This window comes from Odontesthes bonariensis, chromosome 17 (assembly GCF_027942865.1).
Source record: "Odontesthes bonariensis isolate fOdoBon6 chromosome 17, fOdoBon6.hap1, whole genome shotgun sequence".
Lineage (NCBI taxonomy): Eukaryota > Metazoa > Chordata > Actinopteri > Atheriniformes > Atherinopsidae > Odontesthes > Odontesthes bonariensis.
The window spans coordinates 25115397-25137922 of NC_134522.1; the positions used below are offsets into that span (position 1 = coordinate 25115397).

A 22526-nucleotide genomic window follows, 5' to 3' on the forward strand; every position below is an offset into this window, starting at 1 on the left:
TTTGTCTTCTTGAGGGGTGGTGAGAAGGCGCTACCAAATCTGGCAACAAAACGCATTACAATGGTACCTGTGCCGATGAAAGCCCACCACCATGGCACCTTAAAGGTATGAAGGAAGGAGGATTGATGCTCAGCAGGTGACCGGACTCTTTTCGCCGTTGAGCCGAGACGCCCCCCCCGACCACCACCACGAAACACAAACGAGTCTGTGGACGCTGGAGTAGCCACAATGAGCTCGGAGCACCAGAGCGACAGCGAGGACGCCGACGAGTCGCAGGACAGGCCCAACACCGGCAGCGTCTCCGACAAAGAGGAAGACCCCGAAATTGACGAGTCGGACGATGAAGAGGACGTCGCTCAAAGGGTCTGTCCTTCAATACCGGAGAGCAGCGAGGACCGCCCGGAGCGCAGTGCAGGGTCTCCCGTGCTGGGAGAGGGAGAAGCTGGCTGCCAACCGGTCGCCGCGCCGCAGACAGGGAGCGGCGAGAGCTCAAGCAGCGACAACGTCAGGGGGTCTAGCCTATTTTCCTGGCTGCAGAGCAGAACTATAAGACGAGGGCTGTTTGTGGACCCAGCTCGGGATAACTTCAGGACAATGACCAGTTTGTACTGCTCTATGAATCCGGCTGTGGAGTCCGTCAACTTGAGCACTCAGACGCATGGAGCTGTGTTCAACCTGGAGTATTCCCCGGACGGGTGAGACAATAACGTACAGTTGTAAATTTCAGGCCCTTTGAGTTCGACCTTAATGTGTTTTTTTTTGTCTGTCCGCAGAGGCTTGAGTAATTCAACCTCTTCTGCTTCAGTTGTACAATCTATGGCTACAACCTTTAGAACTTAGGATCCCTTCACATGCATGTACTGCTGGATGCTCCAAAACTGCAACACCGGGTGCTCACAGCGGTCAAAACTAATGAGTAACAGCCAGGGCTCAAGGCTCCTTGACCAGACAGCTGTTGCAGGAAGTAAATCCTGCAGCCAAACCAGGTCAAGCTGTCCAGTCTGGGTCACATTTGTTTATGTGCTCATGTGAGAGCAGGATATAACACGCGTCCATCATGCACAGTGAAGAGTTGTCCATGTCTCAGCGTGATTTTTGGGCCATAAAGAGAAATTTGGTCTGCTCTCATTGCCCAGCTGATGGAACATTTGAGAATTTCTGAGAAATACTGGTTCCTTCACTGTTGGGATCTTTTGGTTTGCCTCTTTGTGCACGGTCTAGAGTCATTCAGCTTCACAAATAAAGGACCTTTAAAGAGAGCTCATCAAATGAATCCGTTCTCTTGTGCATTTTGTTCAAAGGAAACTCTTTCCTTCTCTTGCATCTCGTGAACATCTGATTTTGTGTGTGTGTGCTCTGCTCAGGTCTGTGCTGACTGTGGCCTGCGAGCAGACGGAAGTCCTGCTGTTTGATCCCATCTCGTCCAGGCACATCAAAACACTGACGGAGGCCCATGAGGACTGTGTCAACAACATAAGGTTAATTTCTCTAATCTTAAATCATGCTCGGACACCAATGATATAACCCCAATATGTGAAACAGTAACAGGAAAAACAGGCTTCAGGCCCAAGGTAATGAAATATAAAGGGTCAGGATGACAACATTAGCCTTTAAATCCTCTTTGTTTGTTGGTTACTGTTGGATTAAAATTCTTGTTGGAGTGCAAAGTGCTGAGGTCAGTCAAAACTGCCAGAGCAGTTGAGCAGCTTTCTGGGTTCTTGTCCGCTGAGGGTCTAAAAATGGTCATTTCTGACCTGTTTTTGTAGGTTTTTGGACAATCGTTTGTTTGCCACCTGCTCTGACGACACCACAATTGCGTTATGGGACCTCCGTAAGCTGAACTCAAAAGTTTGCTCGTTGCACGGCCATGCCAGCTGGGTGAAGAACATCGAGTATGACACCAACACTCGCCTCCTGGTCACGTCTGGTTTTGACGGCAACGTCATCACGTGGGACACGAACAGGTTGGTTATCTGCACAGCGTGTACATTGTACATTTTAAAGGTGAACATGAAAAAAAAACATTAATGTTTTAACCAGAATGCACACACGGTGTCTTTGTGTTAACTCCTGCACACATTATTCAACCAGCTGCGCTTAACAAAGTGGGTGAAATGCATCGGCTGTTTACCGTGTTGGGGTTCTGGAGAGAGCTAGGAATCTTGATGATTTTTCTTCCTCTGCAGATTTACAGAGGACGGCTGCCCGCACAAGAAGTTCTTCCACACGCGCTATCTGATGAGGATGCGTCTGACGCCCGACTGTTCCAAGATGCTCATCTCCACTTCCTCAGGGTACCTGCTCATCCTTCACGACCTGGACCTCACCCAGTCCCTCGAGGTGGGCAGCTACCGCATGCTGCGAGCGCGGCGGACCCCCCTCAGCTCAGGTCAGAACAGAGTCGCTGTTGCAAATGGAAAAAGGGATTTTTGCCCGTGTGCAGTGGTGTTTGGATGTTTGTGAAGTCTTTTTTTTTTTCTTTTTTTTCTAAATCAACAAACCGAAACTGGTCCCTTAAACTAAATGAAGACGAGTCAATCTTGTGCAGAAGATCTTCAACTTAAAGTTGATCAGTCCTGAGCACCAGAGGAGATTTAGTTCCTCTGCACAGCTTCAACTCTCGGATGAAACGCTCGCTTAATTTTTCTTCCACAACATTTCTACTGCGTAGAAGTCAGGACTCTGATTAGCTTTGTCAAAACACTGAGCGTCCTCTTGTTTAACCGTTCGTTTGTGCAGCGTCTCATGTGCATTGGGGTGTTGTCCTGTTGTATGACCCACTTTCTGCTGAGATCCAGCTCACGGACAGATGTCCTGACACTTTTTCTGTGGGCCTCTTATGGAACTAGCGGAAAGTGAGCTTGCGGGAGCGCGGGTGGACGTCTGTCACCCCTTGTCTTTTTTGACATTAACACGGTCAGTGTGTGGTCGGTCGTGCAGCGAGAGCACTCTGATTAGCTGTTAGGGGCAGAGATCGTGTGCATGGGAAGAGAGGCAGCAGTGACGACAGAAAGCACATGACTCCGTTGACATATCCTGTTTTTCATTACTGACAAACACAACGCAAACACTGCTATGCTCACAGTGTATATCTATGCAGTCTTCTGGTTTACTTTATTGAGTAACATACATTATATCGCCCCTCTCTGCACTTCAGAGTTACATCCTTATAGGCAGAGATTTATTCCTGTGTGGTGTGTTCGAGGGCAAATTTTTGGCGACCAGAGGAGTCCAAGCAAAAGGCCTTTCGACGCTGCTGGTTCTGCTCATTGTTCTGGTGAAAAAGGGCCTTTAAAGGGAATGCATGCTTCCTGTGTCTGCTTGCACAAACCAATGGGGACTGTCTAAATGTGCACGCAGTCCAATACTGCCTTTTGGATCAGCTGTGTTGACACTTCCCATGTATGGGCATGCGATCACTGTGCAGTACAGTGCAGATGTCTGGACAACAGCAGTACTCCTGGAAAGTCTCTCCTCAAAGCCAGCGGCCATGTTGTTCTTCTGCTCCTACTCTTTTAGTCTGGCTTTACTTTTTTTCTGTGTGTATTTTTACTTCAGGCAGAAGAGTCAGTCTGAGCAGATGCGTAAACCATGATTTGCGTTTCAGAATTTGTTGAATTGACAAAGAAGTTAAATCACTGATGGCAGGCTGTTCTGACTGCAAAACCGGCCCAAACCATGCATGATACTACCATCACCGTATTTGAAAGATGGGTAATAAAAGCGCTTGTCCAAACACAATGTTTGTCATTTAAACCAACATCCAGTTTTCCAACAGGATCCTGGCTCGTCCACATGATCTTTAGCAAACTGCAGGCATGCAGAAATGCATCCGTAACAAGGTCTTGAATTTCCTCAGTGTGTAAACGAGTATTTCTGATTGTGGATCGTTGGAGTCCAATCACGACAGGGAGATGTTTACTGATTTCACCTTCAAATTAAGAGTCAATCCTTCAGACACAGATATGTGTCCACATTATACTTCATACTTCATACATATTATTTTTTCTTTGCAAAGTATTTGGCCTTGTATGTAAAGAATGTGATTGAGAATGTAAAATTTTGTTGCGGTGATGAGGCAAGAATGGGTTTTGGAGTTTATTATAAATATTCTTTTCCTCTGCAAACGAAAGCCTTAAATGTTTCATTACCATCACATTGACTCCTTTATGTGAAACCTATAGCTGAGCTCTGGTGCATTTTATTTATGTCATTGGTCGTTTAGATGCCTCCACGAATAGACTGGAGTAACCCTGTGCCTGCTTTAAGTAATTGAAAATAAGAAGGAAAACACTCGACTATGTAAAGTCTCAGAGTTAATACTGTGCAGGTCCAGTCAAAATGAGTTGGTCAGAGTGGAATTGGCCAAAAGGTAAATTGAATGACTCCCAGACCATTGAAAGCAAAACCTCTGAGCATCAGCTCGTTGATGTCATCCCTGCGATTTCCCTTGGCGACGGCAGTATCATCCTGTGGATTTTTTTTCTCCTCATGCTTGGGAAAAGGGAGAAGGAAAGCTGAATTCAGAAAAGTGTAACGATCGGTTAGGATTTCAGGCATGGGCAAAGGTCTACATTTCAACAAGATCTTTCAAAGCTTATCGCCAAGGAAAACACAGAAGTGGCCACTATGTGAAAGTCCAGGGTTGACTCAGCCAGATTTAAAATGGTTGCGCATTGACACTCCATATCCAAACCTGGCTGAGCTGAGTTTCTTAAATGCGTGTCAAGCTTTTAGGATTATTCCCCGATAAGACTTGAGGCTTAGTTCCAAATGGTGCAACTAAATAGTGGGAATTTCAGTCTTTTATTATTTATATATTTGCTAAACTATCAAACACTCCTGTCTTTGCTTTGTCATGGTAGAGAAAAACATGACAAAATTAGGAAACTTTCTATATATACTGACAAAAAAGAGCATTATTCACTTTTTTTTTTTTTTTTTTTTGTAAGTAGCAGTTTCAGTACGGTTTGGAAAACGTTTAAACTTTGACTGCTGTCTGTGATTCTGTAGATGGAGGCACATCAGCGTCCAGGTCAGCTGGTACTCCTCGCCAGGGAAATGACTCCAGCAAGATTCACCCTCACAGAGAAGGTCAGAGATGACCTTGGTATGATACTGACTGACATGGCGTCGCCTGAGATTCTTGGCAGTGTTGTAATCGTGACCTTTTTCCTCACAGGCCTTTCTCCCAGGAACAGCCTGGAGGTTTTAACGCCAGAGATCCCCGGCGAGAGGGACCGAGGCAACTGCATCACCTCCCTGCAGCTCCATCCAAAAGGCTGGGCTACACTCATCCGCTGCTCCAGCAACATGGACGACCAGGAGGTGAGAAGCATGTAGCTGCAAATCGTGCCTGTTGTCTCAAAGGCTAACACATTATGTGGAATTTATCTGTTACACTACCAGTCTGTGTGAGAGGGTACACCCTGGACAGATCACTTAAGAAAAGCTAGATGGCTACGACAGATTGTAGTTGTTTTGTAAGGTGACTCTTTCTTGTACTTCCTCGAGCTCTGAGGTATTTTTCTCCCCCGGTCCTTTTCCTAGCCAGTTTATGCCCACCCCGTGACACGGATAATGAACATTAAGTGGGTGTAACAAACTCACATTTGAGCGAAGGGGCACATTTGGGTTGGCTGCAATAAAGTATTGAGTTTGGCACTTAAAGATCAGATGGATGAGAAGTTAATTAAACTTTTGTTTTTGCAGACAGGTCTGTCTACATTATGTTTTCTTTGGGCTGGATTGAGTCTTACTATGTGTTTCCGAAGTCTCACACGAGCCTAATCAGAAATGGATCCGTGGAAAAGCCTGCCGTGTGCGTACTGATTATTTAAAAGAGATCTCACCTGAGTGGGAGCTGTGGACACGACGCCCTGCCTCAGTACTAAGATGATAATTAGACCCTGGGTCAGAGAGAACGCTAAGAGCAGCGGTGGCGTGATGGTCTATCACTAAATTTGATCAGTTACTGGAGTCATGGTGGGGAAGTAGCAGCAGTCTTAAAGAGATAGTTCGCCTCTTTTGACTTGAAGTTGTATGACATCCCATATTAGCAATATCATTTATTAGATTTGAATTACCCCCCCCCTGCGTCCTGTGATCTGAGTTCCCGCCTCATTTTGGCGTTGACGAAGGTAGTCCGGCTAGTTCTCTGGGGTTTAAAAAAATAAAGCGTTTTGCTTCTCAAAACAATATGTGTTCAAAAGAGTAATACATTTGCATCACAAAATCGTTCATCCAGAAAAAGTCAGACCTCACAATCACTTGGCGCTATTTTCTCTCCCTTCATATCAGTGCGTGCTGCCGACAGCCGCCCCTGTTACGGTGTTTGCTGCTCGGAAGCAGGGGACTGCTCAGTCTGCACTTCGGTCTGCACGTCTACACAGCACGCAGTGATATGAAGGGAGAGAAAATAGCGCCAAGCGATTGTGAGGTCTGACTTTTTCCTGGGGAACAATTTTGTGATGCAAATGTATTACACTTTTGAACGCATATTGTTTTGAGAAGCAAAACGCTTTATTTTTTAAACCCCAGCCAACTAGCCGGACTACTTTCGTCAGCGCCAAAACGAGGCCGGAACTCGGCTCACAGGACGCAGCAGGGGGGTAAGTCAAATTTAATAAATGATATTGCTAAAATGGGATGTCATACAGCTTCATGTCAAAAGAGGCGAACTATCCCTTTTAATACAAAGATCATTTAATCTTAGAAGTTGAGAGCCATGTAGATGATTCAGCACCCATGTAGACCTGTTTTGTATTTTTATTTTTGAGCATTTTATTTAATTTAATTCCCAAATTACATTGTTTCAGTATAATAAGATATATAATACAGTTAATTTTCACATAAGGTCACTGAATTAAAAAAAAAAAAAAAAAAAAAAAAAAGATGCATTTTTAGTGTGGTTCCTTGAGCAGCATGATTGCTTACGCTCAACTTTTTTCTACTTCTCTTTTTCCAGTGGACATGTGTTTATGAATTCCAAGAGGGAGCGCCAACACGGCCGCTGGTGTCCCCACGCTGCTCTCTCCGCCTGACGCACTACATCGAAGAGGCCAACGTGGGGCGGGGCTACATCAAGGAGTTGTGCTTCAGCCCGGACGGACGGCTCATCTGCTCGCCCTACGGCTACGGCATCCGCCTGTTGGCCTTCGACGAGCACTGCGGCGAGCTCACCGACTGCCTGCCCGTCCAGACCAGTTGCCTCAGAGAGATCCGCTCCATCTACTCGCACAGCGACGTGGTGCTCACCACGAAGTTCTCCCCGACACACTGCCAGCTGGCCTCGGGCTGCCTCAGCGGACGTGTGGCCCTTTACCAGCCCAAGTTTTAGCATCCATTGCTGTCAAAGGACAGAGCACTGCAGACCTGGCTAAAGAAATGTTCGTCAGTGTTCCTGCACAGATAGTCTGGAAATGTATCAAAGAGGCTTTTAACTATTGATAAGTTTCTCAGTTGCACAAATATCTGCAAAAACATTGCTTTGTTCTTATGTATAACTTTCATCCAACACGTTTTCTGTGATTTCATACTTGTATCATCTGTGCAGATATTTGTCGAAGTGATGTGGCCTCTGTAGTCTCATTTTATGTATCAAAACCATCAAAGAAGGCTGCATTTGGCCTATTTAGCCGTGCTAAAACCCTGGCATTTGTTTTAAAGTGCTCAATGGACCAGATGTGTGGGAATCTCTGAATGCAGTTAGTTCCAATTCTAAGTGCTCAACATAAAAATCATTATTGTTGGAGGCCATAGTTGGCATAAAATACTTAGTTGAACATCGTAACCTCGTAGGAAATTGTAAGTACTTTGAGACCCAGGTCTGCAGCTGTGATCAGGCCGAGTTTGTTTGGGTGCTAGCTGTCAGCTGACAGCCACTGAAAAATCATCTCTGGCTTATTGATCAGGTCTCAGCAGTGGATGGACACTTTCAGCCCCTCTTGCCCTGAACATCAAGCCCCCTGAAGGCAACACATTAAGAAAGGGCAGCTGGGCTTCACAAACTGGACTCCCATCCAGACCGAGGAGAAGGTTTGAAGTCCAAACCTTGAAGCTCTCGATGCAACGTGGCGTCGGGCAACAACAAACTCTACTCGTCGTCCGTTGCTCTTTTTCATACTCTAGATTGTTTCTGGTTTCTGTAACCGTAGAAAAGTTTTGAGACTCGGCGCATCCAGTTGTTGTTGTCTCAGGAGGAAAACACTAACGATGCAAAGAGAGAATTACCCATTAACTCTAAAGAGACAAACCGGCTCTCGTATCTGCTGTTTTGGCGTCCTCGTGCCGCTCTCTGCTGCTTCGCTCATGCCTTTGCCCCAGGTGCTGCTTCTCTGCTCATACAATCTGAACTTAGACTTCAAGGACCTTCCCTCTTTGTTTGCCCGCTTAGTTTTGTTCTCCTTCTCTCCTCTCTTTCCACTCTCGTGCTCCTCAGTAGTTTTTAGTGGTTTTATTGGTGTATTAATGTCGGCACTACTTGTAGCACTGTGTTTTGAAATGATTCTTCACTTTTTTTTTGCCACCTTTGAGGCCACTTTAGGATAAGTTACATTGGAATTGCCTACGATTTTTCTTCACAATTTCTTCTTTTGTCTTAATCCCATGAATGGAAACTTGTTCCAGACACATTGTCTGTATAAACAAAAATACTACTTATAAATATGTTTTTCTTCCTTAAAATCCAAGGCTGGTATCATGATATATTTTTGATATAAGGCACATGGTAGCTCATCTTCAGCTTCAACCACAATTCCTGGTGAACTTTGAATTTTCAGTGACTCCCTTAAAGAAGCTGGCTACTATTAGTTGCCAACACTACCCAAAACAGACTGAAGTATTTGTTGAGTGTAGCTTTCAGGAGCAGAATACTACACAGCACAAAGGTACAACTATTTTGTGTTTCTAATTCAGCGATGTTGTTTGGATATTTTTCAAGCTCTTTGGCTTTGGATAGACCCCAAAATACTGACTGGATCCGATGCTTTTTAACTTTTGTTAAGATTGAATTGCTTCTCCTTCTCCTTTAGTCAGTTGCTTGTTTGCTTTTTGGCGCTTGACGCTGCCTCCGTGTTGTTTAACATTCACAGGATGAAATTGTTACCAATCATCACCCCTCCCTTTAATTCAGTTGACCGACCTGCGACCCCCCCCCCACCACTCCTCCCAACCACTCACAGGAAACGAAATGATCTCTTCAACTGTTCTCACCTTCAGCGCTTCCATGTTTTCGGCCTGTGTCGTATAGCTGCTGTGAGCCCACGCCTGATGGTTCCACTTTAATGGAAACTCGCTCCAGCGCTGACTGGCAGCAGAATCGATGATAACTTGCTGTTAAGGTGGACACTAGATGAACAAACACATACTATGCATACTGGCCTTTGTGCCTTGTGCTCCTCATTGAGCTGTCGGATGCCAAATCGTGATTTTCTTTGGCTTCGTCTGTAGTGAAACGTGAGCTGAGAACTAAAAGTGAACATCTGCTGTTATTGATTTTTTTTTTCTTTTTTTTGGGTGGGGGCATCTTTTTAATGTAGTTTTAAATTTTGGTAACACATGCTTATCACACTTCTCTTAGGCTTGTGATTGTGCTTATGTAGTGTTATGTGCATATTCTGTGGCCACTGCGAGGGGCGCTGTAGCACTGATGCCTCTGAACAAACGGTTGATGCTCCTTGGTGTTATTCAGACTTTAAAACGGGCGACAAGCTTGCAAATCAGGGAAATATAAAGATGCTGAGTGAGTTGATGGAGGTAGGTCACACCTTTAACCTATGGAAAGCCAGTTTTTTTTGCAGTTTTTGTCCCTAGAAGTGGACTTTAAAATGCAGCAGACTGTGTCACCTTTAAAGGCTCGATAACACCACCAACGGCCACTTGTAGAATGTAAAAGCCGTGTAACGCCACCTCAGTAACCTCATGTTAGATATGAGTGGCATCATTCCACCAGCAGTTTGTTGTGAGTTTGGGTTTGAGGAGCAGAAACCGAAGTTGTCAGATGCGATCTCAAGGTTCCCGGCCCACTGTATGCTCCTATAAGTGGCAAGAAAGGACGATTTTAACGCTTTGTACCTCACTTAATTGCTCAGACTGCGTATTGGATGTCAGGATGTCACAAATGGTCTCCATTTCATCTTCAGCTCAGTCGGTTCAAGGACTTTTTATCGAATAACCTGATTCGTCATGTTAGACATTCAGAATGCAGATTTCTACATTTATAGCTACATGAATAAAAAATGATGACGGAGCTGAATGTTGAAGGAGGCTGTGGACTTCTCTGCTTGTTTTATTTCAGTTGAAACTCGCAGGGTCTTTGAGGAGAAGTGTCTTTATCTGCTATTTTCACACCTGGTAACTAATTAACCGTTAACAACATTAAAAATATGTTTTTGTTTGGGTTTTTGATGCTGTTTCACTTTTTTTGTTTGTTTGTTTTTACGTGTGCACTGTCACATGAGGTGGTTACAGCTGGAGGATGAACTCTGCTGTTTCCTCTATGATTGTACACATTAAGCAGTCCCAGCAGTGGTAATAAAATGGTACGTTTTATCACAGAAATAAAAGGTTAGCCTTTTATTCATTTTTGCACTGCTGACTGTCCTGTGCAGTTTTCGCACTTTTATGGGATTTGTTTTGGGATTTGAGCATTAAAACTTGACACATGGAGTAGTGAGAACTGATTACTAGCTGAGAAGCTGCGATAGGCTCCAAAAAACGGTGTCTTCCCATCTCAAAGAAAATCATTTTGCCCTGTGATTTTTGTCTTCTGGATTACGAATAGTAAAAACTATCTAGTGCAAGAATTTGAGCAGAAGAACCTGACCCTGGCTGAACTGATAACAGGTTTTAAAGAGGAAGCAAAGCCCGCTGTTTTTCGGCTCAGTCTGCTTCAGACTTTTTACGACTCCTAACTTAAGTCTGACCAAACAGTGTTTTTCCCCTATGAGCTTATTGGGAATGGCTCAGTACTCCCCAAAAAGGTAAAACATTTGCATTTGTACGTTTCCCAGTTAGGCGGGAGTTCAATTCAACGCATTGTTCATTGACTGTTTTTAATTGGCACACCCATATGGCAGCATATTGAAGTGGTTACATGTCGTCCGTCTTTCTGTACAGTCTTTGATTCACTGGTGATCCGCTGTTGTCACCTTGAAGCGGATGCGAGTGGTTTTCAGTGACATGTCTGACTGTCGCATTGCCAGGAAATTTACATCACATGGTGATATCTCCTTTTAGAAATTCAGGCAATCCTTATATTTCAGGTGAAATATTATAATTATATTTATATTTCGGCACCTGCAAATCGCGTGACAATCCCACTGCCACCAGCTTTGTCGATTAGCTAATCTAAGATGGCCAACATGGTAAAAAAAAAAAAGTGAATCGCAGTGAGAAAAACATCATCATGTTAACTGCGTGTTTAAGTCTATGATGCCTGTGCATGTCCCAACCCACTGCACTGCTTCTTCAAGCTCCTTCTGTTGCCCTCTTTTTCAGATGAAGACACTTTCTAAAACTAGAAAGCACAAACATTTATTTGAAAGATTTTGGTCCTGTTGGACTTCAGTCAAAAGAAGAAAAACTGAAAATGTGACATATCAGACCAGCTGACGGTAAAGTCCTCAACTCAGTTAAAAAAAAAAAAACTAATAAAGTGAATGAATCATTTACTTCTTTGTGTAACATTTTGTATATTTGGGACTGTATCCCACTCTTTAGTGTCTTGTGCTCATATGTAAGCCTTTGTGTGAATTTAATAGGATTTAATGGGTCAGTGCACCCAAATTAAATTCTTTGTATTAATTAAAGCTCAGATCAGATTGAGGTCGGTGGAAATAACTTGACATACATATAAAATCGTAAAACTGTATGTTTCGATACCGGCTACACTTTTGTGTGGCTTTTCTCAGAAAACAGTTTTATCAGGTTGGACCTTCTTTTACTTATAAACAAAATAGTTTCAGAGGCTTCCTCAGCCCCTTCGTCCTGTCCCATGTCATGCTCTCCATGCTCCAGAGAACCGAGCTCTCCTAGTCTTCACCGACTGACTCTCCCTGCGCCGGTTGATGGCTTTGGTGCTGGCGCGTAGCTTACGGAGCCTGAGGGCATAAAGCCGCAGCTGAAGGTCCTGCGGTATCTTCCCTCCTTTGGCTCGGATCTCCTTCAGCCTCTGAATGGGCGTTTTTGTGAGGGCGAAGTCACAGATTGTGGGACGTGGTTCCATCCCAACCTGGCAGTGACGCATGGATGGGAGGTAACCCTCAGCCCAAACCACAACCTTGTACTGGCCGGGGTTCAGCAGACGCCAGTAGTCCCCGTCAGTAGCTGTAAGAAGATTTGGTAGTTTGGAATGGTTTTGTAACACAGTAAAAATCCCTTTTACTTCATAGGCTCTCTACATTTCGAAGAGTTCCTGTCTATGAGTAGACACAGTGAAAGCCTTGTGCACCTGCTTTCTCAGATATCCTCATTCATTACCTTTCATAACAGAGAGTGAGAGTCATGTCGGGTCCTTCTCTTACTATGACCCTGTGACTACTCAGGAGTGCTATACATACTGTATGGGGGAGGCCTCAACCCCCCGGCCTGCTCAGACATATGCTAAAGATGTTCCCTCTGTTTCAGATGTTCAGCATTACACCCTGATCGTTGGAAAGGAGAGTGAAGGGACAGATAAAATCAAGTGGCTGACCTGATCGAATGTGATGGTTGTGGTCCTCCACTTTGATTACAGCATCTGCTATTCCTTGTTTGGTGAGCTTGTCCCTGATGACACCTTTGATCCCTCTGTGAACCTGAGGGAGGAGGAAATGCTGCACTGTGAGCCGCTGCTCGGGACATTAAGGCTGATGACTGGTGTCACTTTCTTTGTGCAGGTGGGCGACATAGACTGACCTGCTCCATGTAAACCAGTAGAGACTCCTTGTTACTCTCCCACTCGATGGGAAGCTCACTGACATGAGGGAACTTATCGCAGGACAGCTCCACCGTCACCTCGAAACAGTTGGTGTGCAGGTAACTGAAGTCATTCATACCTGCAGAAAAGACACAGAGTAAGTTTGTAAAAAGGAAGTCATTTGTAAGCAGTGCTGGTTTTTCACAATACTATTGTCGTGGCCAAAATCGTTCACGATAACAATATCATTCCCTTTTTGGTTACACTCAAAGCAGGAAGTAAGGCACCATGCAAAAGATATGGACATATCATTCTTTTACTATCACAATTATTATCAATCCTAGTATATGGCGACTGCCCTAATATGAAGAAGGCATGCTGCTGGACAGCTTTCTATTGCTGGGTAATGTGAACATTTTTTTGATAGACTGGAAGAATAACAAGTAACAGAAAAGATAAACTGATATAATCTATTTGTCTTCATCTCCTGGTTGAATAAAATGTAAAAAAAATCATATACAAACTAACAGTCAACCTTAAAATACAAAATCTTCTAACAACCTTTTCAAATTTCACTTCAAACTTCTTTTTGATGGAAAACACAGACTTTGCCAACTGATGTCAAATTGAAACCAACTAATAATCTGTTATTATGAGATGAAAAATTGTATTTTTCATAGTTTGTATTTTATTCAAATTTAGGTGAAGATTTTTTGCGTGTTTTTCCGTTTTTGGGATAAATGAAGAATTAAATGTAAGACTTTCATGTAAGATTCCCTGATTTATGGGACCCTAGTTTAATTCAACAGTGCCTTTAAAAACAGTAACTTTAAAAAAATGTATTATCTAAAGTGTGTTCATCCCCCCCCCCCCCCCCCCCTCCCCCCCCAAAAAAAAAAAACTTAAAGGGAGTTTGTTAAAAATAAAAACTCTCTCTCATCAAACTCTCAGGGGGCTGTGCTCATTCACAGAGCCGACAGAGCGGACTCACTGCCGGGGACTGTATGCCAGGCTCCACCGTTGATGATGTTGTTGTGCCGCTGGAAGTCCTCGTAGTGGCACATGCGGCGGTCGGGGTTGGCCATCACCAGATTAGTTGATGCGTAGACGGTGGCCAGCCAGCGGAAGAAAGCGTCGTCAGCTGTCGGGGTGTCTTCCTGGGGGGCCCAGTCACGGGTACAGTCGAAGGGGTATGTCACCACCAACTCACCTCCATGGAGGTTTGCACTGAGTACGAAGGGAATGTCCTGCATCCAGTTTATGACGGCACGCGTCACTGGTGCAACCTGCGCAGTGGTGGAAGGAGTACTCACTTTTTTAGTCAAGTAAAAGAATGAATGCTTTTTTAAGCACAAAAATACTTTTTCTCTTATATAATCTATTCTAGGGTAAAGATCTGCGCTCAGCAGTGGCGGTTCTACACGGGGGCCTGGGGTGGCCCGTGCCCCGTAGACATGTCCCTGGCGACCCCTGTGGCCACCCTGTGCTGACTAAAAAAAAAATAATAATAATAATTTTTATTTTTTTATTTAAAGTATTTTTTTGGGCTTTTTATGCCTTTAATGTTAGGACAGTTTGAGAGAGACAGGAAGCAGGGGGCAGAGAGAGTGGAAAGACACGCAGCACAGGGCCGCTCGGTGCGGGAGTCGAACCGGGGCCAGCTGCAGCGAGGACTGTGGCCTCTGTACATGGGGCGGCTGCTTAACCCACTACACCACCGACCGCCCCCAAATAGATTAAAAACTAAAATAAAAAAAATAAAAATAATAATAATAATTTATTATGCTTTTACACCCGAGCGCCAAAAGCGGAACTAATGCGACGCAACGTTCTAGACGGGTAAATTAAAGCGGGGCACCCAAGCACTGTAGTCTGTCACGTTTTTGGTCCGTGGTGAATGACAGCGCAGCAAGTAGCCTACTATTGGGGAGAGGAGCGGCGATTTCTCTTGTTGCAAGAGTCGGTAAGGTAAGCAAAACGATTTCATCTCAAGTGACTTGATGTTCTTGCACTTAACCGTGTTACTGTTGTTCTTCACAGTTTTGGACAGAAAGGTACAGAGTGGCAGCGACGTCGAACAGGGGGGAAAAGTCAGACTGATTCACAGGGTCCAGCCTACAGGGGGGACCCTAAGGGAAATTTTCTTCTTCTTTCGTTTTTTAAAAATCATTTTTTAAATAATATCAATATATGTTGGTAATTTATAAAAATCCAATGTTCTCTGGAAATACATCTGTTGAACTGTATATCCCAGCCTGCATATAGGCTATAATCTATATCAGACACCCCCATTATCAGTGCGCATTGGTTTAGCCCGCCCTCTGGCGGACTTTTGATTGTACATGCGCCATAATAAATTTCACTCACTTCATTATTAGGCATTAAACGCAGCAGCCGGCACATGAAAGATGTCATCCAAAAAAAAAAAAAATCAGGCTTTCAGAAAAGAAAAGAAAGGCAAGAGAGACAAAATAAAGGAAAGCAACTGCTTACTGATTTCTTTCCCAAGAAAGGTGAGCCCAAATGTCAAAATTACAGCCTACAGTAACTGATTATCCCATTCACATTCCGTTGCATACCACTGTGATACCAGCCATGGCCGTAGCCAGCTATGAGGAAAGCGAGGTCTGGACCTCGGTAATTTTCAGGGATTTTTTATTTATTTATTTTTTTAATCTCGGTTTTCGCATACACGTTTCAATTGAGGTTTGTGTTGACATCACTTTTGTGATGCTCGAGCTCGAGCTCTTTAGAATGATATGATTGTTATATCGATGTCATGTATGGTTCGTGAATAAAGAAGACAGCACCTTGTTATAGCAATGCACATTTATGTAGGCTGGAGACAATTTTTCACATCTAATTTAGTAATGAATTCAATATAGCCCATAAATCTTTATAAGTTGTTTAGCAACAGCTATAGCCTACAATATGCATCTATCCATCTATATTTAACTTTATTTTTTATATTGGTTAGTTAGCCTTACTCTATGCCTGGCCAAATAACCTTTGCTTGTACCAAACATTTGTATAGGCTTGCATTGGGAAATAATCAGGTTCTTTTTAGCAATGGGTTCTTGTTACATTATAATGGTTTATTTTGCTACTAGCCTCAATGTGCAACACTGCTATATATTAAAAACTATATAATTTAAAATATATATATATATATATGTATATTGTAAAAATTTCTTCACCTATTCCTAAATCCTGGCTACAGCCCTGATAGCAGCCGAAGTCAAATAATTAAAAAATAATCTCTCATTTTGTTGGCTACCACATAATTGTGAAATAGAAGCCATATTTGTCTTAAATGCATTTATTTTCATAATAACTATTAGCCTATACAAGTGTCCCAAAAGCCTAACATAGGGTCGATGTTGGTTCAAATAAGCATGGTAGTGGTTGTTCCTGGGGCCCCAAATTTGGTGCTACGCCCCTGCAGAGTGGTGAAGTTAAAAGGCCATGCAGTACAGTTGAGCTGGTTTGTTTTATGGAGCCATACAGGGAGGTTTTCTTTGAGCTCTTCAGACTGTGCAAGATTGCTGTAACCCTTCCTGTAAGCTCAGCCTCTTGCGAACGCAGTTCTATTTCATCCTTACTGACCGCCAGAGGCGGTGCTTTCAAGCACTGGATGATACATCTTGCGCATGCGCAGGTCGAGTGTTAATACCAACAACGTCACTCGTGACCCCCTGCTGACCCCGGAGAGCCTATATACTTCCGGCAACATCAGCAGGTCAGTCCTTTTTCATCTTCTCGCTGCGCAAGGTAAGTACTGCGTCTGCATATGAGACGATTTCTGAAACCAATTCTACTTCATCGTTCGCTGCTGGTGGTCTCGCGACGTCCCGTCGAGGCTGCGAGCTGCTCGCCCTTCAGAGACCGCGGCGAACTGCCGAGAGGTATGTAACCTTTTTTTCCCTCGGCTGATGAAGTTTACTGCCAGCTGTTACAAGCGCCGGTCTAGGTAGCATGCTCGCTCCTTCTCCCGGTGCTGTGCGCTGCACGTGAGTAACAGTCTGTTTACAGTTGCATTGTCGGTGAAGCTACATTGCTAGCCCTCTCCCGGCATCTGTAACCTACTTAAGCTAAACGGCCAACTCGGTTGTGCCGGTTCTTTGATTTTGTTGCTGCTATTGTTCTGCCCCTCTCCTGGTGCACGGCGGCGTGTGCGCCCCCCGCTCCCAGAACAGGTGGCCTATAGTGGTTGTCGGTGAAGGCACCGTTTGCGGCTCCCGCTCCCGGCATCCAGCTATAACTAATAGAACTTGCACTAGCCCCTCTCCTGGTGCACGGCGGCGTGTGCGCCCCCCGCTCCCAGAACAGGTGGCCTATAGTGGTTGTCGGCGAAGGCACCGTTTGCGGCTCCCGCTCCCGACATCCACCTATAGACGGTGTATAAATACAGCAATAGCCCCTCTCCTGGTGTATGGCGGCGTGTGCGCCCCCCGCTCCCAGAACAGGTGGCCTATAGTTGATTGTCGGTGAAGGCACCGTTTGCGGCTCCCGCTCCCAGCATTCAGCTATAAGTAAAGAATTTTCTTCTGAAAAAAAAAAAAAAAAGAAAGACGAAATATATAAATAAGAATTAGTACATACGTACTATCGGCAAATATACTGTGTGTGTGTATATATATATATATATATATATATATTTATATATTGGAACCAGAGGTGGTCCCGACATGGATCACAACCACTCCTGCTCGGCCTGTATGACTCCTCTACAACTTGAGGATGGCCATGATCTGTGTCCTTCGTGCCTCGGCCTCGGACATCTGAGGCAGGGTCTCTCAGACGAGTCCTGCATGAATTGTGGCATCCTGCCTCACGCTGTCAGGGCTGCAAGGCTGGCCGAGGTAGAGCGCCTGTTGGGCCCTCCCTTGTCTCCCCAGTTGACCCCTGACCAGCGGCTGGCCCCGTCTCGGTCTAGCCGACCACGGCGTCGGCCTGCTGAGACTGCAGGCCCCACCTCCGGGAAGAGGGCCAAGGGGTCCGGGCTTACCTCTAGAGTGGATCAGCTGACAGCAGAGCTTGACAGCATGAAGTCCCTCCTCCTGGCTCTCCAGCCTGGGGCTGGAGCAACCCAGCCGGGTGCCCTTGTTCCTCCAACGGCCTCCTTCGGTCCGGAGGAGGATGCGTTTTCCATAGCAGCTTCAGCTACTATGTTTCAGGACTACGCTTCGGACGTGCTCCTGGGAGACGAAGCCTCCCGTCCCTCTGCAGCGGGCTCCCTTTCTTCAGCCCGTAGCCCGGCGGGTGGCAGTGAGGAAGGCTCTGTGGGAGCCGCCATTCGTACGGCTCTAGCCAGGCTGCAGCTGGACGTGCCGCAGGCTCAGCCAGCTTCGGCCAGTGCCTTTTTCAGGCGCTCCTCAACCCCCGCTGAACTAACTGTACCTCCATCAGAGGAGTATCTGAGGGAATTACAGACGTTCTGGAGGGACCCTAGGGCCCCTGCCCGTCCGACAGCCGATGCTCGGACCCTGGCAGCCATGCAGGACGCATCCAAGTTCGGCCTGGACCGCATGCCAGCGGTTGAGCCCACTATAGCCGCCCTGATCGTGTCACCCGATGAGGCTCTGAGACGGGAGGCGAGGTGTCCTCGCCCCCAGTGCCGGGTAACGGATGACTTGCTGTCGAAGGCCTATGAGGCGGCAGCACGCATGGCTCGCATGGGTAATTCCATGTCCCACCTGCTGCTCGCCCTGTCATCATCCCTGCAGGAGACCGAACTGGACACTTCTGTCCACAGTGTTACTGACGCCTCTCTACAGGCCTTTGCATTGATGTCTAGAGAGTTGGGACGGGTAATGGCAACTCTCGTTCAGGCTCGCCGCCAGGTTTGGTTGGCGCAGTCCCCTCTCTCGGAGGCCTGCAGGAGAACCCTCCGCAGTGTTCCGGTGGAACCGGGGGAGCTGTTTGGCTCCGCGGCTCTGGAAGCCCTCGAGCGCACGGTCCAGGCTGGGAAGACCCGACAGCAGCTGTCTGAGCTTCACAGAAGCGCGCCGCCGCCTGGCGACCCTAGGGGCCGTCCAGCTGCCTCGCAGCGCGGCACCCACTCACGGGCCAGGGGCCTCCCTCGGCCCCAGTACTCACGCCCACAGCCTGCTCAGCGGCAGGCACAGTCCTTTCGGGCGCCTGAGCGACTGCCCCCTGGGCAACCTCAGGTCTCACATACTACCCGTCGTGCCCCTGGAGCCCCTAGAGGTCGGGGGGCCCGACGCTGAGGCCACGGGGCCGACCGTCGGCCTTTTTTCCCAGCAGCAGCTCAGCTACTGGGCTGCTTCCACCAGGGACCCGTGGGTTCTTTCCACCTTGACCCACGGGTACAAACTTCAGTTCCGACGTCGGCCCCCGACCCATGGCCGAGTCAGGATGACTGTCATCCGCGACCCGGCGAAAGCCCGAGCCCTCGCCCAGGGGCTGTTCGTCCTCCTGGGCAAGGGTGCCATCGAACCGGTAGACCCCCTGTTGCACCCCGGGGGGTTCTACTCGACTTACTTTCTGGTAGCAAAGAAAGATGGCGGATTTCGACCTATCCTCGACCTCAGGAACCTCAACAGGTTCCTGAAGGTCTTGAGGTTCCATATGTTGACCACTGCAGAGGTTCTGCGTACGGTCTCCAGAGGGGAGTGGTTTACCTCCATAGACCTGGAGGATGCCTACTTTCACGTTCCTGTGGCGCCACACCATCGGCAGTTTCTGCGATTCGCCTTTCAGGGGTGTCATTTCCAGTTCAGGGTGCTCCCGTTTGGTCTCTCCCTCTCCCCACGGGTGTTCACCAGATGTGTGACGGCAGCCCTCTCGCACCTACAGTCGCGGGGCATGAAGATCTTGCCATATCTGGACGACTGGCTCGTCTGTGCGCCATCCCAGTCTCAGGTGGCCCTCGACACGACGTGTCTTCTTTCCCATGTGGCCCGTTTGGGCCTCAGGGTGAATTCTACAAAGAGTGGCCTGGTCCCATCACAGAGCACAGTTTTTCTTGGGGTGACCCTCGATGCGGTCACCATGATGGCCTGCCCGTCGCCACGGCGGGTGAGCGACATCCTCCGCCACCTCCTCCCGTTTCGGGAAGGCAGGCGGTTCCACTACGTGGAGTTCTTACGCGTCCTGGGGAAACTGACAGCTGCGGCTGCTGTGGTCCCCTTAGGACTGCTGTCGCTGCGTCCCCTCCAGAGGTGGTTGCACAGCTTTCACCTGGACGCCAGGAGACACCGGCACAGGAGGCTTGCGGTGTCACACCGTTGCCTTCTTGCTCTGGCCCCGTGGAGGAAGCGTTCGTTTCTCCTCCAGGGCATGCCCATGGGCTCCATTGCATCCCGTCGCGAGGCAGTCACGACGGACGCCTCCCTCTCGGGGTGGGGCGCCGTGTGGCAGAACCGGACGGCTCAGGGGCTGTGGCCGGCGCGGGACCGCTCACAGCACATCAACGCACTAGAGCTGCGGGCTGTACACAGAGCGTTGCAGGCTTTCCTCCCTTTCTTGAGGGGCCGACATGTACTCGTGCGGTCGGACAATGTTTCGGCCGTCTCCCACATAAACCACCAAGGTGGCACCAGGTCTGCACTGCTACTGCAGGCATCCCGGGACCTCCTGCTGTGGGCAGCACCACGCTTAGCCAGCCTAAAGGCAATGTATTTGCCCGGGGAACGCAACCAGACGGCGGACTTGCTCTCCCGTGGCAAGCCTCCGCCGGGGGATTGGCAGCTCCATCCGGAGGTGGTGCTCAATATCTGGGCCACCTTCGGCAGAGCAAACGTGGACCTCTTTGCCTCAGAAGAGTCGACCCATTGCCCCCTCTGGTTCTCCCTGACAGAGGAGAGCAGTCCCCTGGGACAGGATGCTCTGGCCCACGACTGGCCAGAGGTTCTCCTCTATGCTTTCCCGCCGATCCCTCTGATAGCCCCTACGCTACAGAGGGTCCTCCAGCAGGGCCACAGGCTGCTGTTGGTAGCCCCCTTTTGGCCAGGGAGGACGTGGTTTCCACTGCTGCACAGGCTCTGCAGCGGTTCCCCATGGCGCCTCCCCGACAGGAGGGATCTCCTGTCTCAGTGGCAGGGTCAGATCTGGCATCCCGACCCGTCCCGCCTGCAGCTGTGGGTCTGGCCACTGCAGGGCCCGACCCGATGCTGACTGAGTGCTCTGGCGAGGTATGCCATACCATCCTAAACGCGAGGGCGCCTTCTACCCGGGCGCTTTATGAACAGAGGTGGCAGCTGTTCACTACATGGTGCTTGGACAGGGGTGAGGACCCTGTGCACTGTCCTGTCCCTAGGATTCTGGAGTTCCTCCAGTCACTCCTGGATGACGGCCGGTCCCCCGCTACCCTGAGGGTGTATGTGGCGGCCATTTCCTCCCGGCATGCTCGAGTGGATAACGGCACGGTGGGAAGCCACAGGTTGGTGTCCCTTTTTCTGAAAGGTGCGCGGCGGCTGCGCCCCCCACGAGTGCGGCGCACCCCGCCATGGGATCTGCACCTGGTGCTCAGCGCCTTGTGCGCGCCTCCCTTTGAACCCCTTGCTCAGGCAGGGCTGAGGTGGGTCTCCGCTAAGACCGCCTTTCTACTCGCTATCGCGTCAGCGAAGCGCGTCGGGGAGCTGCATGCTCTGTCGGTGAGCGACTCCTGCATGAGGTGGAACTCGGATGGCTCAGGGGTTTCCCTATGGCCGAACCCCGCTTTTCTCCCGAAGGTGCTGTCTTCATCTAACAGACCTATCCACCTGGCACAGTTTGTTCCCCCGGAGGGGGAGGACAGGTTACACCTACTGTGCCCTGTGCGGGCTCTGAGAGCCTACGTGGCCGCGACTGCCGGTATCAGGCAGTCGGACCAGCTCTTCCTCTGCTACGGTGGCCCTCGAAGAGGCTGTGCGCTCTCCAAACAGCGACTGTCTCACTGGGTGGTGGACGCCATCACCCAGGCATATGAGGGAAGTGGGCGCCCCCAGCCAGCTGGGGTGAGCTGCCACTCCACCAGAGCTGTCTCGACCTCATGGGCAGCCCTACGGGGCGTCCCCCTGGAAGACATCTGTGAGGCAGCGTCATGGGCGTCACCAAGTACCTTCTCCAGGTTCTATCGGGTGAATGTTGCCACTCCCAACCCGTTGGCTGTGGTCCTGCTGCCCGACTCGGCTGCTTCCTCTCAATAAAGTGAGTAAGGGCCGGATTCCTCGTGACTCTTCTGGTATTAGTCATCCAGTGCTTGAAAGCACCGCCTCTGGCGGTCAGTAAGGATGAAATAGAACGAAAGTTACGTATGTAACTACGGTTCTATGAATCCTGGATGACCGCCAGAGCGTTCTGTCACTCAGAATCCTCGTATACTCGCGAGAAGATTCTGTAAGGACTGACCTGCTGATGTTGCCGGAAGTATATAGGCTCTCCGGGGTCAGCAGGGGGTCACGAGTGACGTTGTTGGTATTAACACTCGACCTGCGCATGCGCAAGATGTATCATCCAGTGCTTGAAAGCACCGCCTCTGGCGGTCATCCAGGATTCATAGAACCGTAGTTACATACGTAACTTTCGTTTCTCCACACTGAAACTGATAAAAACCTTCCTGCGGTCCACCACTACTGATGAGAGACTCAGTGATCTTGGTGTCCTGAGCATAGAGTCCAGAAGG

The 22526-nt window shown here is 48.0% G+C and overlaps 2 protein-coding genes across 2 annotated transcripts in view; one reads left to right on the top strand and one right to left on the bottom strand.

The window, feature by feature from the left end:
• On the top strand, window positions 1–11634 carry wdr32 (WD repeat domain 32). Its single transcript, XM_075448817.1, has 7 exons — window positions 1–695; window positions 1365–1478; window positions 1767–1964; window positions 2187–2389; window positions 5014–5094; window positions 5183–5328; window positions 6968–11634. Exons 1-7 carry the CDS (start codon window positions 229–231, stop codon window positions 7337–7339), a joined length of 1581 nt encoding a protein of 526 aa, XP_075304932.1. The 5' UTR covers window positions 1–228; the 3' UTR covers window positions 7340–11634.
• cpxm1a (carboxypeptidase X (M14 family), member 1a) overlaps window positions 11517–22526 on the bottom strand; it is a 22329-nt gene continuing 11319 nt past the window's right edge. Inside the window, exons 10-13 of the mRNA XM_075448816.1 lie at window positions 13890–14184; window positions 12898–13037; window positions 12695–12797; window positions 11517–12327 (exon numbers count right to left, since the gene is read on the bottom strand). Of these exons, the coding sequence (XP_075304931.1) occupies window positions 11999–12327; window positions 12695–12797; window positions 12898–13037; window positions 13890–14184 (867 nt within the window). The 3' untranslated portion in view covers window positions 11517–11998. The remainder of the gene's footprint in view (window positions 12328–12694; window positions 12798–12897; window positions 13038–13889; window positions 14185–22526) is intronic.